The 17,656-nt window shown below is 39.4% G+C and overlaps 1 protein-coding gene across 1 annotated transcript in view; it reads left to right on the forward strand.

The window, feature by feature from the left end:
• Positions 1–10,681, forward strand: part of LOC124865245 (zinc finger protein 260-like) — a 28,595-nt gene extending 17,914 nt beyond the window's left edge. The window contains exon 3 of the mRNA XM_047360204.1: positions 6,765–10,681. Within this exon, the coding sequence (XP_047216160.1) occupies positions 6,765–8,623 (1,859 nt within the window). The 3' untranslated portion in view covers positions 8,624–10,681. The remainder of the gene's footprint in view (positions 1–6,764) is intronic.
• The last annotated feature ends 6,975 nt before the right edge of the window (positions 10,682–17,656 follow it).

Consider the following 17,656-nt stretch of genomic DNA (forward strand, 5'->3'; position numbering starts at 1 on the left):
AACGTCTTTTTCTTCAAGTCATCTTTAAACATACACACAAGAAACCAAACTTGAGAGACACTTTTTTGATTAAATAAAAGATAAACCCTTTGCTGGTTATGATTGTGTAAAAGATTTAAGCATAGTTTAAGAGCCTCTTTACACCATATTGCGTAGGTCCCAGGAAGCAATTTTGTTCCATGTCTGTTATCAGTTTAGCTAGCCAATAGTGGCAGATTTGTGGAAGTCCCAGTTGCTTGTGCTGAAAAGCAGCAGCAGCTCGCTTATTTAGTTTGCCCAGGAGTGGCTATTCACCAGATAGATAGTGGTGAAAAAGTGTTTGCCACCTAAACCTAATAACTGGTTGGGCTAACCCTCAACAGCAACAACTACAGTAAAGCGTTTGCTATAACATGCAATGAGTCTTTTACAGCCCTGTGGAGGAATTTTGGTCCACTCATCTTTGCAGAATTGTTGTAATTCTGCCACATTGGAGGGTTTTTTAACATGAACAAGCTTTTTCTCAGTTAAGATTATAATACAGTTTTAAAGTCACACATTAACTGTGACTGTCTTATCTTTTTCAGAAGTCTTAACTGTCTTATCTTTTTCAGAAGTAGAAAACTACAAGTATAATCAAAGCAACATGTATGATGATTTTCTATTTTACTACAATTATTAAATGTAATGAAGGGTGGTAATGTTAATCAATTGTGATGTATTCATAAAAATGAAGTGATGTTTTTTTTTTTTAGCTGTAACTGGTATGAGAGCAAGAAGCAGATAAATACTGTGTTAGAAAGCTTGAGGCTGAGCAGATAAGGAGGGCACCATGGCTTGGGAGCCAGAGGTGGCAGAGACATAACATTAGGACGGGAGTGGCAGAGCCAGCTCACGGGAACTGGGCATGGATGGAAGGTCAACGAGCAAGCTCAAGTCATAACAAGCATGGGAGCGAAAAACGAGAAGCCAGGTGCATGCTGTTTTTCATCAGTCTGAACTTCAAAAAACAGGCAAAAGTCATGGCACCAGGACGGGAGCGGGAGTCATGAAGGTCAAAAAACAGGCAAAAGTCATAACACAGGGAGCCAGCTGGGGGCTGTTTACAACTCTGTCTACGGAGGCCAAGAGACAGCACCGAAAAGTCACGGCGACCATGTAACTCAATGATGGGATAGCTTGCCCGGCAACAGGGGATGAGCAGTGAGGCTATCTGCACTATAAAAACTGTGCCAATGAAAGAAACGGGGTTGTTTCCTCGCAGAAGACCAGCGAACAAGATTGGACGAAGAAAGAAGCTACAGATGAATCATAAGACTGGAGACGCAGCCCTGCTAACTCTGCATTATAGAGAGGATCAACCCGTGTGCCCTGAGAAGAGCTGCAACTCAGAATTGAGAATCTGAATTTCATCTGTTGCATTTTTACCAAGACAACTGAAGTGAACTTGGTCAGTGAACAACTGATTGCTCTAAGTTTCAGGCTTCTGGAAATCTTGAACCAACCTCAATTACACCTCAAACGTTTCCTTCAACTATTTAGCCTCTGGAAGCTACCGACTTTTGAAACATATGCCAACAGAGTTTCTGTTTTTTAAATGCTTTTTTTTGTTTTTTATTTTTTCCAAATTGACCTTCGAAACCCTGATCATCAGCGCCTGTCCACTTAGAGGAAGAAAACTGAAGATTTGCCTCTCATCCAAGAAAACAATCACTTGTGGCCTACTGAAGAAATCATTCCATTTGGATCCATGGTGAGCCTCCGTCTCCAAAGCCTCTTCAGCCTTCCCAGTTTCAGCATTAGGGTCAGATAGGTTAAGTTGATTGATTTATTTCTATTATTCAATTTTTTTAAGTTTTGCTGATTGTTAAGCTGTTACTGACACCTGCAAAAGCATTACTAGTTAAATAAAGCATATAAAAGTCTAGATTTATTGTGGACAATAATTTATTGTGGTGAATTATTTGAGTCACCTTATTTTGGGGTTTTTTGTTGGTGGTAAAAAGTTTTGTTGCCTGGTTCCAAATGATTTTAGGAGGTTTTTATAGGTTGCCTTAAGCCAAACTTGTTAAAACAATGCCCTTGGGACTTGTGTCGAGCCACTAAAATCAACCTAACCCATATACCAATTGCAAGTTGTAAAATAGGGAATGAGCAACCATTAACAGAAGTGAAAATCGCTCCTTTTGGTTTTTTTGAGCTTTTACGGATGCCGTTCGGCCTTAAAGGTGCTGCACAGATGTTCCAGCGAATCATGGACTCGGTACTGCAGGGCACGCTGTTTTGTTTTCTATTTGGATGATATCCTGGTGGCTAGTCCTTCTTCCGAGCAACACATGGTGCATCCCTAGGAGGTGTTTGTGCAGCTCAGTGAACATGGCGTGATCGTGAACCCGTCTAAATGCAATTTCGGTCTGCCTGCTGTTGAGTTCCTAGGACACAAGGTGTCTCCTCAGGGGGCAGTTCCCCTGCCTGCCAAGGTTGAAACGGTTTCGGTTTTTCCCCCCTCCGTGAAGCCCCTGCAAGAGATTTTGGGGATGGTGTACTTTTATAACCGTTTCATTCCACGGGCTGCTCACCTTATGCATCCATTGTACGAAGCATTTAAAGGTAAAAAAGATGACCAGCAAATAGAGTGAACCCCCGGCAGGTTACAGGCATTTGATGATTCCAAAAAAGCCTTGGCGCTGTTCACCCACTCGTCCCCTACGGCTCCTGTGGCCCTGACACATGATAGCATCACACAGATGCTGCAGATTTGTCGGCTGCATCCATGATGTGAATCTCCCGTTCCACCACATCCCAAAGATGCTCTATTGGATTGAGATCTGGTGACTGTGGAGGCCGAGTCCAGTGAACTCATTGTCATGTTCAAGAAACCAGTCTGAGATGATTCGTGCTTTATGACATGGCGCGTTATCCTGCTGGAAGTAACCATCAGAAGATGGGTACGCTGTGGTCATAAAGAGATGGACATGGTCATCAACAATACTCAGGTAGGCTGTGGTGTTGGCATGATATCAATTGGTACTTAGGGGCCCAAAGTGTGCCAAAAAAGTATCCCCCACACCATTACACCACCACCACCAGCCTGAACCTTTGACACAAGGCAGGATGGATCCATGCTTTCATGTTGACACCAAATTCTGACCCTACCATCCGAATGTTGCAGCAGAAATCGAGACTCATCAGACCAGGCAACGTTTATCCAATCTTCTATTGTCCAATTTTAGTGAGCCTGTGCGAATTGTAGCCTCAGTTTCCTGTTCTTAGCTGACATGAGTGGCACCTGGTATGGTCTTCTGCTGCTGTAGCCCATGTGCCTCCAGGTTTGACGTGTTGTGCGTTCAAAGATGCTCTTCTGCATGCCTTGGTTGTAACAAGTGGTTATTTGAGTTACTGTTGCCTTTCTATCGGCTCGAACCAGTCTGGCCATTCTCCTCTGACCTCTGGCATCAACAAGGCATTTGCGCCCACAGAACTTCTGCTCACTGGATATTCTCTCTTTTTCGGACCATTCTCTGTCAACCCTTGAGATGGTAGTGCGTGAAAATCCCAGTAGATCAGCAGTTTCTGAAATACTCAGACCAGCCCGTCTGGTACCAACAACCATGCCACGTTCAAAGTCACTTAAATCACCTTTCTTCCCCATTCTGATGCTCGGTTTGAACTGCAGCAGATCATATTGACCATGTCTACATGCCTAAATGCATTGAGTTGCTGCCATGTGATTGGCTGATTAGAAATTTGTGTTAACGAACAGTTGGACGGGTGTACCTAATAAAGTGGCCGATGAGTGTATGTTTGTGTGTATATGTGTGTGTGAGTGTGACACACTTTGTGCAATAACAATAACAATTGCTAGTTTATCTAAACTCTTGTCTAACCAGTATTACATGTTTAAGACTAACTTGTTGCTCCTAATAAAGCCACAGAGTGACCCTGGTCCCTGAACAACTGATCATTAACATAGAGTTATCCATAGCCACTGTAGCTCTGATACCTTTGGTAATATATTTCTTCTTGGTTGGGAATAATACTTTTCCGATCAAGGATCTCCTTTGGAAACTGGTCATTAATGCTGAGCTCTGTTCCCCGTAGCTCTCTTCTCCGACTTCTAACCTGCTCTTTTTGCTTGTAGTGCCTAAATTTAGCTAACATTTTCCAAGGCCGGTTGTTAACAGGCTTCTTTCTTGCGAGCTGGTGAATACGGTGGAATGTGATTTTTTTTTTTTTTTGTCGACCTCGTCCCTGGGGAGTTTTAGCTGATGTTGAATAAATTCCCGGACGGTGCTCCTCCTCTGCCCATTCTACGATGCCGGAAGAAAAAAAAAAAGGTTGTCCTGCATGCTTGTATATCCAGGATGGTCTCCCTCATTGTCTTACTTTTCTCTGGACAGCTGTGTCATTCCATCTGTCAAAATAAGGTGAGATCTTTCCCTGTAATCCATGCAACATTCATTAACTGCTCACAGTTAAATCCATAAAAATTACAATAAATATCCTTTTGTGTAATCCATGCAACAATTATTAAAATACACAGTTGAAGCAGTAGATAGTGAAACAAGCATATTCTTATATTCTGGTACTGAAAGCTGGAGAGGCCTGTGTGGAGTCACATATTAACTGTCTTATCTTTTGCAGAAGTATAAACAAGTAAAACCAAGAAAATGATGTGATGATTTTCAATTTTTTCATGTATTAAACGAAATGAGTAATCTTTGATTATCAAGTCAAAAGACATATGATTGAAATATGATTGAAAACTGATAATTAAAATAAAAAATATTAAGGTTTAAAATTCTCAATCAGCTATATATGAAAGAGATATTATGTTGATCAGTTGTGATGTATGAATAAAAATAATGAAGTGATGGTTTTATAACTGTGTTCAAAGGTAAATGCAACAGCTGAGAATGGAATGGGTAATACTGTGTAAAGTTTAAGACTGAGCAGAATAGGGAGAGAACTGTAGGATGACTAGGAGTGATGAGAGCCGGCTGCGGGCCGACAGCAAATCTTTTGAAGACCAACAAGCAACGCAAGGAAAGGAGGACGAGACTACAGCCAGCTGCGTGGCTATTACTGGAATCTTCAAGGCTGAAAAACAGCACCAGAAAGTCACGATGACCATGACTAAGTATTGAGCAATAATATATTGGTTAATAGCATGTTGCGCAATAACGGAGAAGCCTAAGAAAGGGCTGACCAGTAAGAGCATCTGCACTATAAAAGTAATGCCAAAAAAGGGAACTGCGGTTGTTTCTTCGCAGAAGACCAGCGAACAAGATCAGATGGAGAAAAGATGCTACAGATGAATCGGAGGACCAGAGACACAGCCCAGCTGATCGACTGCATTAAAAAGAGGATCAACCTGTGTGCCCTGGGAGGACTGTGGCTCAAAATTAAGAAGCTGATTTCATCTATGGCCTTTTTATCCAGTCAACAGAAGTGAACTTGATAGGTGAACAACTGGTTGCTCTAAGGTTAAGGCTTCTGGAAGTCCTGAATCAACCTCATTTTATACCTCCGGGGTTTCCTTCAACTGTTCAGCCTCTGGAAGCTATTGTCTTCTGAGACATATGACAACAAAGTTCTTGTTTGACCAACGAACCCTGGAGCATCAGTGCCTGTCCACTTAGAGGAAGAAAACGGAAGATTAAGCCGTCTTTCCCTCAAGAAATCGCTCGTTGTTACCAGAAGAAACATCCCTATCAGGTGCATAGATGAGCCTCCGTCTTCAAAGCCTCTCCAAACTCACTAGTTTCAGCATCAGGGAAAGACAGGTTGAGTTGATTGATTCATTTCTATTATTGAAATTATTATGTGTTACCGAACTAAGGTGTTACTGTAAAGAGACATTCTGAGTAAAATCATAACCCATCAAAAGCATCAAGCTTTCTAATAAAAGCGTCAACAGTTATCAAAATCTTTAAAACAGTCAGTCATTTTTCATTCCAACGCAGGGCAACACACACCTAAGGGCAATTTAGAGAGACCAATTAACCTAACAAGCATGTTTTTGGACTGTGGGAGGAAGCTGGAGTACCCGGTGAGAACCCACGCGTGCATGGGGAGAACATGCAAACTCAATTCAGAAAGACCCCCCCGGCCGGGAGTCAATCCCAGGACCTTCTTGCTGCTAGGAAACAATGCTACCAACTGCGCCACCGTAAATCCCCCATCTTTAAAACAAAAAAGGAAATATACTCTGTTTTAAACCAGCAATGTGATAAAAATTATTTTTCAGCTTTAAAGAAAGACAATTAAATCATTGGATACCTTTGTGTTTTAGAATTTCATATTTATACCATGACTCCGTGAAACCGTAATATTCACACATAAGGTTATCATACCATTGTGGCAACTCTGATTTTACGTACTGTACTGTTCACTGATAATATTTATCAGAATTTCTTCTCTAGTTCTAAGATAAATTTGTTCATAATGCATGTAATTCTAGATCTAGCTCCATCATACATCAGAGATCTGATGTATCTGGTTTATTGGTGGTTCCTAGAGTCTCTAGAAGTATGCTCATCCAGGAGTAGTGAATGCTGCAAGTCACTGACTGGATGCAATATGCTGGGTATCCTTAGACAGAAAATCTTTTTATCCAATTTGAATAAATAACATAATCTGACTGCACTGTTCAATGGTTAGGATTAATTGGAATGTATGTACCTGACTGTTGTGAAGTGCCTTGAGACGACATGTGTTGTGAATTGGCGCTATATAAATAAACTGAATTGAATTGAATTAATGTGTTTCAATGATGTCTGCAGATGTTAAAGAAGAGGCTCCTGAAGAACAGAGTCCTGATATGGACCAGCAGGAGCTGGAGCTCCTCCACATAAAGGAGGAAAGTGAAAGAATCTGGGCCAGCCAGGATGGAGAACAACTGAATGTGAAGAAGGAGACTGATGATACCAGGCTTCCATTAACTGTTGTTCATATGATGAGTGAAGAAGATGAGAAGAAACCTCTGTTCTCTCAGCTTCATCAACAACAAACAGAAGATAGAGATCTTCCAAGCAGCAGCTCAGGTGACCAGATAAAAGCAGAAATTAAAGTAGAGGACTGTGGGACAGCAGAATCCAGCAGGAACCCAGATCTAAATACTCATGGATGCTCTCCCAACTATACAGAGACTGAAGACAGTGAAGATGATGATGTGAAGCATCATGAATCTGAGCTTAAACATTTGGCTGACTCTGAAACTGAAGACAGTGGGGATGATTGGAAGGAGAGCAGGACTCCAGGGTCAGACAAAAACACTGTCAACAAATCTTTGAGCTGCTCTGAGTGTGGGGGAAAATTTGCTACCAGACGCTCTCTTCAGAGTCACATCACATGTCATCCAAGATTAACGTCTTCAGATTGTTCTGGTAACGAGACATGTTTCAGAGAAAAGAAAAACATAGATTCACTAACTAAAGTCCAGAGGAGTAGTAAAACCTTTAACTGCGTTGAGTGTGGTAAACGTTTTAACAGGAAACGCGATCTAAGCAGACACATGACTGTCCACGCAGGGGAGAAATTCTTTGGTTGTGATACTTGTGAAAAAAGATTTGCCAAAAAGTCACATTTAGCGCCACACAGAAGAATCCACACAGGTGAAAAACCCTTTGGTTGTAATGTTTGTGGGAAACAATTTAACCAAAGCTCCACTTTAGCTCCACACGCAAAAAGCCACACAGGGGAGAAACCACTTAGTTGTAATGTTTGTGGGAAACGATTTATCCGTAAAACAACTTTAAACCAGCACATAATAACCCACACAGGGGAGAAGTCCCTTGGCTGTGATACTTGCGGAAAAAGATTTGCCTACAAGTCACTTTTAAACAACCACATGAGAATCCACACAGGAGATCAACCCTTTAGTTGTGATGGTTGTGAGAAAAGATTTGCCTCCAAGTCAGATTTAAACATACACATGAGAATCCACACAGGAGAAAAACCCTTTGATTGTGATGCATGTGGAAGAAGATTTGTCTCCAAGTCAAATTTAAACAAACACGTGAAAATCCACACAGGAGACAAACCTTATAGGTGTGATCTGTGTGGGAAAAGATTTACCCAAAAAACAACTTTAACCCAGCACACAAGAACCCACACAGGGGAGAAATCCTTTAGTTGCGATACTTGCGGAAAAAGATTTTTCATGAAGTCACATTTAAACCACCACGTGAGAATCCACACAGGAGATAAACCCTTTGTTTGTGATGCATGTGGGAAAAGATTTGCCTACAAGTCACTTTTAAACATACACATGATAATCCACACAGGAGAAAAACCCTTCGATTGTGATGCATGTGGAAAAAGATTTAGCCAAAAGTCAGATTTAAAAAAACACGTGAGAATCCACACAGGAGACAAACCTTATAGTTGTGATCTTTGTGGGAAGAGATTTACTCAAAAAACAACTTTAACCCAGCACACAAAAACCCACACAGGGGAGAAATCCTTTAGTTGTGATACTTGTGGAAAAAGATTTTTGGAAATGTCATATTTAAACAAGCATGTGAGAATTCACACAGGAGATAAACCCTTTGTTTGTGATGCATGTGGAAAAAGATTTGTCTCCAAGTCGCAATTAAACAGACATATGAGAATCCACATAGGGAACAAACCCTTTGATTGAGATGCTTGTGATAACATTTTTGCCCTTACATCACAATTAAACACAAAAATCCAACTGAAGAGAACAGTTTGGGTGTGATGAAGGTGATGAAAGCTTTGCCTTTAAGTAAAATCTAAACCAACACACTAGAATTTACAGAAAAAAAAACCTTGCTGGTTATGATTGCGGAAAAGATTTAATCATTATTTAAGCCCTTTTTAGATCATTGAGCTGCAATAAACACGCAGCATGAAACCCCCATTGTGGATAACTTTGTCCTTTCACAGCTTCTTTTAGCTGCTCTGCTGTCCTTAGTTGGTTTGTTCTTGGCCTGCTTATATAAGAGCTGGTCCCCTCTGGTGTGGGCCTCTTCATTTGTTCTGGCCCAGCTTCCTCAGGTGTGGTTGCTGTGGCTGTATGTGCAAAATATCTTGGTGGACACACAAATGTCCTCGCCAAAACTGGTTTATGCTGTCATTGTGTCAGTGAGCTGGTTCGGGTCAGTGGCTGCAGCTTAAAAAAATACTCCAATTTAGGGTTGAAACAATCAGATTAATCATGATGAAATAATTGTCAACTAATTAGGGGGGCCAAAGCTATCTCAGGGGGTCCACAGATGAAAATGAATTTGTTTATCGAACAATCAGTTTCTGTTACCTGTATTTAAGCATATACTAAGTACACAGGAGATGAGATTTGTGTACATAATTTGCAGTTTAACAATGTAACACAAAAAACAAATAAAAGATAAAACAACACTTGGCATCAACTTTTGAACAATAACACTATTGTGATGAAACTTTACAATATTCCAAATGTGGAGCTCAAGCAATGTCCCACCATTAAAAAGTATAAAAAGAGGATTAGAAATGGATATCACACTTAAAACTATTGTAATTATTATTATTAATGTTGATGTTCCTGCTTTTATTGGTAGAAATATTGTTGCTTGTATGTAAATATAATATAATATAATATATTATTTGTAAATATATCAATAATGTCGACAGAAAATGTATAAGTTGTAACACATTATCCTAATGTAACCAGTATTAGATCAATAAATATAATATATAATATAATATATTTTATAATATATATAATATATTTTGTAGCGACCATCAGGTTCCATTTCTTTGCTCCCTTCTGGGTTTGGATGGATCCAGGTTCCTACGCGCTGACAAACAATGTCCAGACTGGGAAATAAGTTGTGGGGTGCTCCCATTTATTAAACCACTTTCAAATAGATGATAATCCAACATCAAAGTGACAGTCTGGAATAGCAAGCATGAAGGATACTGTAGTAAGTGTGAAGTATAGAGACTAAACATGATGAACAACAGAGCGGTGAAAACCGTAGGACCTTCCCTAAACCAATTCATCTGCCTTCTCACCTCTGCACCTATATACACCAGAAATTGTCAATAGTTTTTTTTTTTTCATGTTCTTTTTCCCCCTTCTGTTCTATTTCTAATACTGTATCTGCATATTATATATTTAAAGGAGACCTATATGGAAGAACCAGGTACAGAACATGGATGGATTTGTTCAAAAACAAATAAATGATAAATAAAAAATGTAAAAAAAAAAAAAAAGGAATATAAAGCAGCTAACTTGTAGGTTTCAGTTAAGTAGAATTGGGTCCTTTCGGAGGAGCAAAACAGTTCTGGAAACAGCTGGGAACAGGTCAGTGGAATCTCCTGGCACTGGTTCTTCTGGCTCACCATCATCCTGGCCAGAGGCAGAGGCCTCTGAGGCTTCAGACTCCTCCCTCAATGAACTACATTAAACCAAAAATGAGTATTTTCAAAATAAAAACACAACCACAGATTTATCATGAACAACACACATAAGCAGCAGATAACATTTCAAAATAATGGAAAACATAAGGTAACTACTCACCTGAGTAGTGATTGTTTCTGTAGATACTCTGACCTGGTGATGGTTGGCTGGTTTGTGTGGAAATCTATTTGATTTGTGCTTGATTTGCTTATTTTAAAAGATGTCATGTATCCTGTCTCCCTGCCTTTTCATTCTCAATCATATCACTCCAAATACTACTTAAACAATGTTATCAATTCCCCTCTTGTTACCTCAAAAAGTTATTAAATCTACTTTGGATGTTATTTATCTGGTATGTTATCCTCGAGTCAAACAGGTTGTACAGTGTTCCTCTACGCTGTGATCCTCTGCATCTCCTCCTTGCAGGTCTCATCTTCTTGACGAGGCTCTTCTTCTTCTTGGGTTCTCTCTTTGTCATGTAACTGTTTTAAAATGAGCTTTTAGAGGTCATATTGGTGTTAAAAATGACATCAGAGAAAAAATTCTTCACCACAATGAATAAGTTCAAAAAGCCTAATACAGTCAATCATGAATATAGCTTTTAAAACTCAAAAGTTATTCCTAGGAGATATTTAACATGAATGACAAAGAGTAAAATGAAAATTTGCTCTGACCTAAGAATTTATAGATTACAGTGTGGACTCCTCAGTGCAGGAACCACGAGCATGACTCCTGACTACTGCACATAATTGTTACTCAGGTCCAGCTCTTTTACTTGACAAGATGGTGACATGAGAACCGAAGACAGGGGTTTAAAACTGTCTCCTGAGAGGTTACAGATACTTAGTCTGAAAATATGTAAAAGAAGAACAAGGGAAAAACATTATTTCCAAATGTGATAACCTGGGGGTGACTTGAAACAAATGTGTAGGCCTCCACTGCAGCTGAAGGATAGTTTGCTAACAATGAGCAGGTGACCAGAGTGACTGACCTGAGGATTTCCAGTCTACAGTGTGGTCTGGTAAGCCCAAAGGACAGAAGCTTCACTCCAGAATCCTGGAGGATGTTGTCACTCAGGTCCAGCTCTCTCACTTGTCATGATAGTGAGCTGAAAACTGAACAGAAAGCTTCACAGTTTCTCTCTGAAAGCTTACAGCCTCTTAGTCTGAAGAGTGAAAGGTGAGACAATTGTACTAAATGATTAAATAAATTTGTCTGTATGAATTATACTTGCAGAGGTTTGTGTGAAGCTTTGCCCACTGGCAGCAGCCTAACAGAGCCTCCTCTGAAGCAGAGTATTTCTTCAGGTCAAACACATCCAGATCTTCTCCCAATGACAGTAAGAGCAAGACCAGAGCTCCTTTGGTCCCCATAGCCCTGGACTTCGTCCCTGGTTTACCCCCATCTAACAATATATCTGTCATCATGTCTGTAATCGGTTCTTCAAAGCATGCCACCTTATAAGCCCTTTCAAAACTTCCCCTCAAAAACAGTTTATTTATCCTAAAAGGAAATTAAATGTTGTTGCGTTTCTTATTATCTAAGGTTCTTCCATGTCGTGCTCTTCCTGTGATTCCCTGCATGGAGAGAATGCTTACAGTGTAAAGCAATTCAATTCAGTTTATTTATATAGTGCCAATTCACAACACATGTTGTCTCAAGGCACTTCACAAAAGTCAGGTTCATACATTCCAATTAATCCTAAACCATTGAATAGTGCAGTTAGATTCAGTTATTTATTCAAATTGGATAAAAAGTTTTTCTATCTAAGGAAACACAGCAGATTGCATCGAGTCAGAGATTTGTAGCAGTTACTCCTACTGGATGAACATGTAGCGACAGTGGACAGTCACTGGTGTTGACTTTGCAGCAATCCCTCATACTGAGCATGCATGTAGCGACAGTGGAGAGGAAAAACTCCCTTTTAACAGGAAGAAACCTCCAGCAGAACCAGGCTCAGTGTGAGCGGCCATCTGCCACGACCGACTGGGGGTTTGAGAGAACAGAGCAGAAACACAAAAAGAACACAGAAGCACTGATCAAGGAGTACTTTCTATGGGAAGGAAAAGTAAATGTTAATGGATGTAGCTCTTTTAGTCGTTTCATCTAGAAAGAAAGAACAGATCCACTTTGAGCCAGCTTTCAAGGATAGAGTCTGAAAGAGAGCACATAGAGTTAGTCACAGTGGAAGATCAGGCAATTGCTATATCTAGCAGAGAGAAAGGGTTAAAGACTGAAAGACAGGGCCAAGTGGATCATCTGTAGAAGGTGAGCATTAAGTTGTTGCCAGCAGAAGCTTGGACAATGCCCCTCTCCAGAAAGGTGTCACAGGTAGACACAGAGTAAGGCCAGGTGTAGCTTCTAGTTTCAGTTCAGTTTATTTGTTCGTATAGCGCTTATTTACAACAATGTCATCTCAAGGCACCCCCACAAAGGGTCCGGAATGGCGCGGGGCTGCCGGGGAGGCCAGACCAAACCACCGAGTGCCAGAGCACCGGCCACCCCAGAGCGGGCCACGTGTAGAGGAACTAAGTAAAATAATAAACTGATGAAGTTTATCCATCTAGAGCCCACTGATGGCCATTGTTATACAAAAAACCACAACGTTAGGGATACCTCTCTTTGTCAGATTGATTATAACCATTGGAAAAGAGAAGGGGTCATACAGGTAGCAGATATGGAGGGTGTGTTTGCACCTCCACCATAACTGAGTCGGTTTAGGCTAAACCTGACTCCCCCTTACTCCGTCCAACAGGGAGGGAGGAAGGCCGAGGTAAAAATAAGGAAGATCGCTCAGGTACCCTAAGCCACGCTAACTATAAGCTTTATCAAAAAGGAAAGTTTTATGCCTAGCCTTAAAAGTAGACAGGGTGTCTGCCTCACGGACCAAAACCGGGAGCTGGTTCCACAGGAGAGGAGCCTGATAACTAAAGGATCTGCCTCCCATTCTACTTTCAATTAATTTCAGTTTTATTTATATAGCGCCAATTCACAGCACATGTTGTCTCAAGGCACTTCACAACAGTCAGGTACATACATTCCAATTAATCCTAACCATTGAACAGTGCTGTCAGAGTTAGTTATTTATTCAAATTGGATAAAAAGTTTTTCTGTCTAAGGAAACCCAGCAGATTGCATCCAGTCAGTGACTTGCAGCATTCACTCCTCCTGGATGAGCATACTTCTAGAGACTCTAGGAACCACCAGTAAACCTGCAGTCTGAGAACGAAGTGCTCTGTTAGGAACATATGGAACAATCAGATCTCTGATGTATGATGGAGCTAGATCATTAAGGGCTTTATATGTGAGGATGAGAATTTTAAATTCTATTCTGGATTTAACAGGGAGCCAATGAAGGGAAGCTAAAATAGGAGAAATATGATCTGTCCTGTTAATTTTCATCAGAACTCTTGCTGCAGCATTTTGGATCAGCTGAAGGCTTTTAACTGCATTTTGTGGACATCCTGATAGTAAAGAGTTGCAATAGTCCAGCCTTGAAGTAACAAATGCATGGACTAGTTTTTCAGCGTCACTCCTGGATAGGATATTTCTTATTTTGGCAATGTTCCAGAGGTGTAAGAAGGAAATCCTAGAAACCTGTTTAATATGGGATTTAAATGACATGTCCTGGTCAAAAATAACACCAAGGTTTTTTACTTCATTACCGGAGGTCAATTTAATGCCATCCAGGTTAAGTGATTGACTAAGCAGTTTCTTTTTAAAAGACTTCGGTCCAAAGACGACAACTTCTGTCTTGTCTGAATTTAGAAGCAAAAAATGTAAAGTCATCCACATTTTTATATCTTCAAGACATGCTTGTAGTCTATCTAACTGGTTGGGTTCATCAGGATTCATGGATAAGTAAAGCTGAGTATCATCAGCATAACAGTGAAAATTTATTCTATGCTGCCTGATAATTTTACCTATTGGAAGCATATATATAGTAAAGAGAATCGGCCCAAGTACTGGGCCCTGTGGTACACCACAATTAACCCTGGAGTTTAAAGATGATTTATCATTTACATGAACAAACTGGAATCTGTCAGACAAATAAGATTTAAACCAGCCTAGCGCTGTTCCCCTGATCCCTACAGCATATTCCAGCCTTTCTAAGAGAATATTATGATCGACTGTATCAAATGCAGCACTGAGATCTACCTAGACAAGTACAGACACAAGTCCATTATCTGAGGCCATAAGAATATCATTAGTGACTTTCAGCAGAGCTGTTTCAGTGCTATGATGAGCTCTGAAGCCTGACTGAAACTCTTCAAACAGGTTGTTGCTGTGTAAATGCTCACACATTTGATTAGCAACTATTTTCTCAAGAATTTTAGATAAGAATGGAAGACTGGATATAGATCTGTAATTTTTCAAGTCATCTCGATTAAGCAAAGGTTTCTTAAGTAAAGGTTTAATTACATCTACCTTAAAAGCCTGTGGTACATATCCATTTACTAAGGATAAATTAATCATATCTAAAATGGGGCTGGTAATCAGAGGGAACACTTCCTTAAATAATTTGGTTGGGATTGGGTCTAACATACAAGTTGAAGGTTTAGATTAAGCTAATATTTCTGATAACTCAGGAAGCTTCACAGGATCAAAACAGTCCAAACACAAATCAGGTTCTGCAGTTATTTCTAATGTTGTCTCACTTGCTGAGGATAAAGTAATCATCTTGGGAAGTATGTCAAAGTTTTGATTTTTAATAGAATCAATTTTATTTAAGAAGAATCCCATAAAGTCATGACTGCTAAGAGCTAAGGGAATGGATGGCTCAACAGAGCTATGACTCTGTGTAAGTTTAGCAACTGTACTAAAGAGAAACAGGATTACTCTTGTTCTCTATTAATGATGATAAATAAGCTGTTCTGGCTTGGCGAAGTGTCTTTTTATACAACAGTAGGCTATTTTTCCAGATTAAGTAAGAATCCTCTAGATGTGTAGAGCGACATTTTCTCTCTAATTTTCTAACATTGTGCTTTAAAGTACGCAGATCAAAGTTAAACCAAGGAGCTAGCCTCCTATGAATAATTATCTTCTTTTTCAAGGGGGCTGCATTGTCTAATGCATCACGCAATGATGAAGTAACACTATGAACAATAGAATCAATTTGTGAAGGGGCAGAAACAGAATTATTGCCCTCCACTGTGTTTTTCTGTGATAATGAGGAAATTAAAAGTGGAACAGATTCTCTAAAGGTTGTTACAGCATTGTCTGATAATGATCTACTATAATGAAATTTTCTTTCAGGTGTGGAGTACTCGGTTAAATTAAACTCAAAGGTTATTAAGAAATGGTCAGACAGGACAGGGTTATGAGAAAATATTGTTATGTCTTTACACTCAATGCCATATAAAGCAGCCATCAAAGCAAGGGGGTCTAAAAGTATAAAAGACGTTTAGTTATTTCACACCTTTTGTTTACTGCATAATTTCATATGTTTCATTCACAGTGTTTATTCCTTCAGTTAGAATCCAAAATATAAACAGTCATGAAAATAAAGAGACACATTAAATAAGAAAGTCTATCTAAAACTTGCATCTAAAACAAGTTTAGCACCTTTCTGAGAAGACAAAACACTTACTTGAAGTCTCCAAGGTCCTCAGTGTGAGCCGTGTAAAAACTGTTAAAGTGACCCTTCTTCAAGCATCATATTTTAAAAACTTCAAAACTAACATCTACAGCTGTGACTGTGAAAGGTTCATCCATACGAGATATGGAGGTTCAAAATTAAAGCCCCATAAACATGGAAACCTCTCAAATGTATAATGAAGGAAAAAACTATTTTATCTCAGGCTAATTATGTCCAGATTAGGAGGACGCCATGTATAGATGTCAGTGTAAAAGTTTAATCCTAATGTAATATGGAATTTCAAAATAAAAGCCCCTCATATTTGTAAGTGTTGTCTATATGATCACCATATCAATTATCATTTGAAGATAAAGTTAATCCCAGGATGGTTTCTTGCCAGATTATACAGTAAATCATCTGCAGATGTCACTGTGTTTCTGCCACATGTAAGGTGGAATTTGAAAATTACAGCGTCACAAACATATGAATCTTTCCTACATTCTGTTTAATCAACCTATTAGTCATAATTTTAATAGAAAATGTTGTTATTTTTGTCTGATTTCTGTTTAGATTAAGAATAAACCATTTACAGATGTTAATGGAAAACTGTCATGAATGTCTAAATCAGCTGAGGCTGAAACCTTTACACTGACATCTGGAGATGGTGGTCTCTAAATCTGGGCTGAAAGCAGTCTGAGATACCAGACAGTTTTACCTTAAATGGTTTATCCATATGAGTTAACAGTCAGTATTCAGATCTCATTGTTCATTCCATGTGGATCTGGTTCTTAAATAAGCTCCTGATGTAAGGTCACTGTGAAATAAAACGATGGGTAATTTTTAAGACCCAGAGGGAGTACCATGAGAGTTGATTTGGGGTTTTATGGAGACATGCCTCCCCACAGACTTTGTCCTCTGCAACAAAAAGGACCCCCTATATGCAAACATCTCCTCATTCCATAACAAACTTCACACCCAGCCTCCTCTCCATGCTGCTGCATTCCTCAGATTCTGATCCAAAGAAATTCATGCATACATTTGATTTCATTAATAAACAGAGGCAGAAAATCCGACAGTAAAAATCAAATCTGGACCAGCAGAGATTATTCCAGATGCAGGTTAAGTACAGAACAACGCATCTTGTTAACCACTTATAAATTTCAGTTTCAGAATACAGTATATGTGAGTAAAGACGTGAGACCATTTCAAATACAGTTCCTTAAACCATGCATAGACGGTTTAAAAAAAAAGAAATATTAGTCTTCTGCTTTAACCTTTAATGAACCATAAGGTCCATTGACCCTGACCATAAATCATTGATATTAAGCTTTCTACTGGTAAATACTTTGAGCTGTTTTTTCTTTGATAAGTTAACAGTTAAATCATGAATATGTTTGAGAAGAAAATGGGCATTTTTACAAGTATGATCATTTTGTCCAATTTTAATCTCATCTGAGGAAAAAACTGTGGTTCTGAGAGCTGTTCCTAGTGGTTCTGAGTTACTACATTAATATCTCCTGTCTGATTGATGCCTGGTTGATTTCTCCAGCTGATAAAATGTGCGTGAAATTATTTATTTCTTTTCTGATGAGAGACGTTACAGTTTGGATACAGTTAAAGTATATAAGAGGTAAAGGTCTGGATGTTGCTACACAAATATTCATACCTAATAAACAATGAGGAGTATTTGTTCA

This window comes from Girardinichthys multiradiatus, unplaced genomic scaffold, assembly GCF_021462225.1.
Source record: "Girardinichthys multiradiatus isolate DD_20200921_A unplaced genomic scaffold, DD_fGirMul_XY1 scaffold_54, whole genome shotgun sequence".
Lineage (NCBI taxonomy): Eukaryota > Metazoa > Chordata > Actinopteri > Cyprinodontiformes > Goodeidae > Girardinichthys > Girardinichthys multiradiatus.